Source organism: Delphinus delphis, chromosome 20 (assembly GCF_949987515.2).
Source record: "Delphinus delphis chromosome 20, mDelDel1.2, whole genome shotgun sequence".
NCBI lineage: Eukaryota > Metazoa > Chordata > Mammalia > Artiodactyla > Delphinidae > Delphinus > Delphinus delphis.
In genome coordinates, this window is record NC_082702.1 from 12,514,518 (window position 1) to 12,520,567 (window position 6,050).

The 6,050-nt window shown below is 52.9% G+C and overlaps 1 protein-coding gene across 1 annotated transcript; it reads left to right on the forward strand.

Annotated features, from left to right (window-relative positions):
* Positions 1-953: 953 nt before the first annotated feature.
* On the forward strand, positions 954-5,159 carry SERTAD3 (SERTA domain containing 3). Its single transcript, XM_060000662.1, is given in 7 exon segments — positions 954-1,117; positions 3,680-3,920; positions 3,923-3,969; positions 3,971-4,018; positions 4,020-4,067; positions 4,069-4,188; positions 4,190-5,159. Coding segments are annotated over 6 exon segments (594 nt in total). The 5' UTR covers positions 954-1,117; positions 3,680-3,685; the 3' UTR covers positions 4,286-5,159.
* Positions 5,160-6,050: the final 891 nt, after the last annotated feature.

Here is a 6,050-nt window from a genome sequence, read left to right on the forward strand (position 1 = left end):
CTGAGAGGAGGAATCCTTTGAGATGAGTTCTGATGAGAATTCTGGGTTCTGGGAATTGAGGGTGTATTTTCAGGATGGGGAAGCAAATTTAAAGATCCAGAGGCCTTTTATTTTTCTCATTTTTGAGAACTTATGTACCTGAGATTGTTGTAAACACTGGGGATAAGGCAAGAAGGAAAACAGAATCTCTTGTGTTCATGATGGTGGAGAGCACTTGAAGCCATTTTAGAAAACCTGAAAGTCAATCGGTGTGGCAGGATTGCTGGGATCAAGGAGGCGTGTGTATCAGGCCAGACCTGAAGGGCTTTGAGGCAAAAATATGAATTTGGACTTTGTCCCCAGGACAGTGGGGAGCCATGAACCAGTTTCCAGCAGCAGGGGTTGCCATCCTGAGAGAGGAAGGATGGGGCGTCAGGAGGACGTATGAGACACCACCAGAGGACACGCTGCGGAAAAGTCCTTATAAGAAGAAGGCCGCGGGGTAAAGTGTGGGGGGCAGAAGGACAGGGGCGGTGAAGGGGCGGGGTTGCGATCGCCCAGGCAACACAGGCCACGCCAAACTATTGGCTGGTCTTCAATGCGTCATCCTCCTCCGCCCCGCAGCGTCCGCCCTCGGAACCCAGGGGGCGCGGCCTCAGCGAGAGGCTTAGACCCGCCCTTCCGGAAGACGAGTGGGAGTGGGGAGTGCGAGCCACTCTTACTCCGCGACGTGGTCCAAGCTGGTATAAAGAGATCGTACAGAGCAATAATGACGATCTCCGAGCAAGGATAGTAACTGAGTTGAAAGAAACAGCGTTGATATCCCCTCCACTCTAGAGACGTGGCCCCGCCTCCCAGCGAGTTGCAATCCTTTAAATGGTCCGCGGAGCAAGGGAGGGGAGGACCGGTGGGGCGTCTCCCGGCGACGGCCTGGGGGCCCCGCCCAACTAATCCGGGCCTGGCGGCGAGCAGCACTCCAGCCAATCGTGGCTCGCGGCTTGGCTCCCGGGCTGAGCTGGGTGGGCCTGAGGCCAGACTGAGAGTCCCCGGGGAGGTGAGCGAGGGCCCTACCCAGCACTGGAGGGTCGCAAAGCTGCGGGCGTTCCCGGAGGTGGTCATTGCGAACCTGGTAGCGGAGGTGAGGTGTGGCTGCCTGGCTTGGGATCAGCCTTGGGTTGGGAGAGGAGGAGGCGCGCCTCCGAGAGTTGCGGAGGCGGGGTACTGGCGGGAGTAGGGGGCACAGATTAAGGGGAGGGTTAGGGACCGGAGTTTCGAGATCCTGGACGGAAGGCGAAGTTTTGGGGGCAGGATCTTCAAGTGAAGGGAGTTTGAAGCTGGGACATGGGGTGTTTGGAGAAGCAAGAAAACTAGAGAAGGAACTTTTGGGGTAGGAAATCTGAAGATTAGGACAATTCGGGCCTCCGGGACGGGTTGAATTCGGGGTTCTAGTGTTCAGGAAAAGGTGTGAGGGGTTGGGCTGGGATCCCAGGCATTTGGAGAAGCGCGAGAACTAGGGGCAAGGACTCTTGGTCTCCAAGACGCCGTGTCGGAGAGGGGGTGCTGGGGAGAGTTCCCTGTCAGGTATTGGAGCCAGAGGGGGAGACTGGAGGTGAAGTCGAGAAGCGTTTGAAAGACGGGAGAACAGGGGAAGTTGACGGGGGAAGGTCTCAAAATTGAGATACCTAGTGTCCCGAACGGAGTGCGTCCTAGAGCACTTGTAAATCTTTGAGAATTATGTTGGGGTCTGGGTCTCTGAACCCGAGGGCAGTTTGAGGGGAAAATGCAGGACCTTCTGCGGTCCGAAGAAAAGCAGTTTCACAGCCCGAGTCTGGAGTGGGGGAGGGGTGTTCCGGACTTGGAGCTCAGACCCTCCGCCCTGGAGGCGGTGGAGGGCGGGGCTCGGCAGGCGCCCGGCCGCTGGACGTCCGGGTTCCCTTCCCCCACGTACTGCGGGGCCCTCTGCGCATGCCTTGGGGGAGGGCGGGGAAGGTTAGTCCCTGCGGCGTGCGGAGCCCTCCGGGAATTGTAGTGCGTGCTCAATGTCAGTGCGTGTACCTGGTGGCTATTGGCCCACATTTCCCAGAAGCCTCTGGGCCAAATTGGGGCGTGTCTGAATGCTGAAAGGAGACTCCGTAGAGGGGCGGGGCCTGTAGAGGGCCGACGTCTGGTTGGATGGGCCGATAGGGGCGGGGCTTGGCTTGAGTCGAGTTCTAGCAAGTTTTCCTGCGGGGCGAGCGCTGGGATAATCTGAAGGCACCCGCGAGGGCCTGAGGGAGACTCCTTCACTGTCATTGGGCGCGCTCCCAAGTCAGTTAGCGAGAGGGCATGGACAGAGAAACATCTTACCTGTGAAAGAAGAGTGTCCATAGATAGGTGCCCTTACAGGGCTCCAGGTGGTTGGAATATAGTAGGCACTCAACATATCGAATGAATAAATGGCAACTAACTCTTGTTCATTAAGTGTGTAATGTCACATTACTTCCCGAGATCACACAGCTGAGCAGTGTGAAAGGAAGAATTCAAACCCAGGATTTTCTGCTTTGAGGCCAGGTCTCTGTACTCAACCCCTGTCTTGTGTATGTCACATTTGAAGAAGGGTATTGTGGAAAGAACAGCTTTAAGATTTAGGGGGACTTGAGTTAGTATCCTCATCTTGCAGATGAGGAAATTGAGTCTCAAGGCGGTAAATTCACTATTTGAGCCCACATGGGCAAGTAAGTGGGATTCAAACCCAGCTGTTTAAGTCCAGATCTTGTTTTCTTTCTTTTTTCTTTTTTAATGTGGATTTTTTTTTTTTTTTTTTTTTGCGGTACGCGGGCCTCTCACTGCTGTGGCCTCTCCCGTTGACGGAGCACAGGCTCCGGACGCGCAGGCTCAGCGGCCATGGCTCACGGGCCCAGCCGCGCCGCGGCATGTGGGATCTTCCCGGACCGGGGCACGAACCCGTGTCCCCTGCATCGGCAGGCGGACTCTCAACCACTGCGCCACCAGGGAAGTCCTATGTGGATCATTTTTAAAGTCCTTACTGAATTTGTTACAATATTGCTTCTGTTTTATGGTTTTCTTTTTTTATTTTCTTTTTTTTGGCCGCGAGGCATGTGGGGTCTTAGCTCCCCAACGAGGGACCAAACCTGCACCCCCTGCATTGGAAGGCGAAGTCTTAACTACTGGACCGCCAGGGAAGCCCCCCAGATCTTGTTTTCTTTTCTTTTCTTTTTTTAAATTATTTATTTTTGGCTGCGTTGAGTCTTCGTTGCTGTGCGCAGGCTTTCTCTAGTTGTGACAAGCGGGGGCTACTCTTCGTTGTGGTACATGTTTCTCATTGCTGTGGCTTCTCTTGTTGCGGAGCACAGGCTCCGGGCCCATGGGCTTCATTAGCTGTGGCACGCAGGCTCAGTAGTTGTGACGCACGGCTTAGTTGCTCCACGGCATGTGGGATCTTCCTGGACCAGGGCTCGAACCCGTGTCCCCTGCATTGGCAGGTGGATTCTTAACCACTGTGCCACGAGGGAAGTTCCAGATCTTGTTTTCTTAATCATATACATTTACTCTCCTCCTTAGCCTTGTGGGATTCATGCTCTCTCCATTTTATAGATGCAGAAACTGAAGTTTGGATCATTACAAATCAACAGCAACCATACAGGAGATTCAGGGTTTGAACTAGCCTGGTGTGTCTAACTTGCCCCTCTTCTCTCCACAGGGCATCATGGTAGGAGGCTTGAAGAGGAAACACTCAGATCTGGAGGAGGAAGAGGAGGATGAGAAGTGGGACTGGGGTCCAGCAGGCCTGCGGAGCTACCAGCAAGCCCTGCTCCGTATCTCCCTAGACAAAGTCCAGCGAAGCCTGGGCCCCCGAGCACCCAGCCTTCGCAGGCATGTCCTCATCCACAACACCCTCCAGCAGCTCCAAGCTGCGCTTTGCCTGACTCCTGCACCTGCCCTGCCCCAGAGCCCCTCTTCCTGGGCGAGGAGGACTTCTCCCTGTCGGCCCACCATCGGCTCTATTCTCAGGGAGCTGGAGACCTCCATGGATGAGACCGGAGCCCCCTCAGAATCCAGTGGCTCCCCCAGGCCCTCAGAATGAAGTGCTTGCCCCAGCCCGATCCAGTCTTCTTAGAAGCTCTTAGCTCCCGGTACCTGGGGGACTCTGGCCTGGATGACTTCTTCCTGGACATTGACACATCTGCAGTGGAGAAGGAGCCTTCACTGGGCCCCACCAGAGCCTCCTCACAACCTTTTCTGTGCCCCAGGGTCCTGGGAGTGGAATGAACTAGATCACATCATGGAAATCATTCTGGGATCCTAAAACTTTGATGGGGGGGGCTTCCTCATCGCAGCCTTGGTGGGCTGAATCCCTGGATGCAACTCTGTGTGTGTGTGTGTGTGTGTGTGTGTGTGTGTGTGTGGTGTGTGTTTTGATGGGGGCCCTAAGCAGTGGCTGTGGCCTCCTCCCATTTCAGGGTTCCAAATTGTCTCGCATGTATGTGTGTGTCTGGTTATCGCAACCTTCTGTGAAGGTGGGTCTTCCTGAATTAATTTATCTGTTCCAAATGCCTTAATGAGACTCTGTTTCTGGGAGTCTGGTTTCCCACTTCCACATTTCTTCTGCCTTTCCCTCCAGTTCCTACTCCCCTTGTGTCCACTGGGGCCTCAGGGAAGATAGTTTGGGCCTGTCAAAGGATGACAGGGATGTGCGCCTGATTGCTATGTGAAACCCAGCCTCTGCCTCTTGCACCTCCAGGTAGTGGGAGGGGCAGGCCTCCCTCCCCACAGGCTGAACCCCACCTCCTTCACAGGACCGCAATCCAAGCAGCCTCCTGATTCATGACCAGGCCGGACCACGTGCAATAGGGTGGAAACCAAACTGCTCCATGCCACATTATTTAAAAGAAAGGCGGGTTTTGTGGTGGTTTTTTGTTTCTGTTTTTGTTTTTTGATTGTTTGTAATGATTTTTTTTTTTTTTTTTTAAATAAAAGTACTTTGGAAGGAGTGGTGTTGCCTAAAGTTTCTAAACTTCAGTGGGTCAGTGGGAGGGACCTGGTAATTTCCCTAGACTCCTGTACCCCTTCCCTGTCAAAGGTGGGGCAGGTATATTATTAAGCATAACATTTATTGAACGCTTTTTAAGAGCACTGTTCTACCTACTTTATTGGAATTAAGTCATCTAATCCTCATGATTATACAGAAATAGGAGGAGCTTGAGATTCAGAGAGGCCAAGTCCACTTCTCAGGGTCACACAGCCAGAAGACTGAGGACCAAGGAGCTAGAACTCAAATTCAGTCTACCTCCAGAGCCTTCTTAACAATTGTATTTGTTGCTTCTTTGTAGATTTAGATTCCCCAGACACATGGGTGGACACAGGAGAGAGAAACTGGGTCACATGAATTACATGTCAAATGATAGAGCCCTCTGGCACGTAAAAGTCAGCCCTTTCATTGTATGAAATGTGCTGCTGAGGCCCAGAGGAGAAAGAAAATGCCCAAAGACCCCCAGTACTAACAGCAGATCTTTCTAGAGAACTGTTGGCTAGGAAGCAGAGTAAAGTTAATGGTTCTAATGATTTATTTAGGGAGGGGCAAGCCCAGGCTGGTGAGAGTGAAGGGAAAAACGGGAGGCCAGGAAGATGTGTTGAGATACACTGCTGCAGGGACTTCCCTGGCGGTCCAGTGGTTAAGACTCCATGCTTCCAATGCAAGGGGTGCAGCCAAAAGAAAGATATATTGGCTAGGCCTCCACAAAGACCTTTGAAGACATGGCAGCAGGTAAGGTTACACAGCACTTAGGGACTTTTCTAGAAGGGTTGCAAGGAGAAGCCGCACCTGGGTGTAACACAAAGGGAATGGAGGGGGATTTTGCCTTTGTTTTCTGGCTCAGAGCCAGATTCTCACCTGAGAGGGGCATTGCATCTAAGTCTGAAAACAGCTGGGTAACTAACAGGTGGGTGCCAAGCAGGAGAAAGAGGAGGTGGTCAAGGGATCTCAAGAAGGTACATGGGGTCCACATTGAGATGTGGATGCCCAGTGGATCGTGTCTAACTCCTAGTTAAAACTTTCGGTGACTTCTCACACT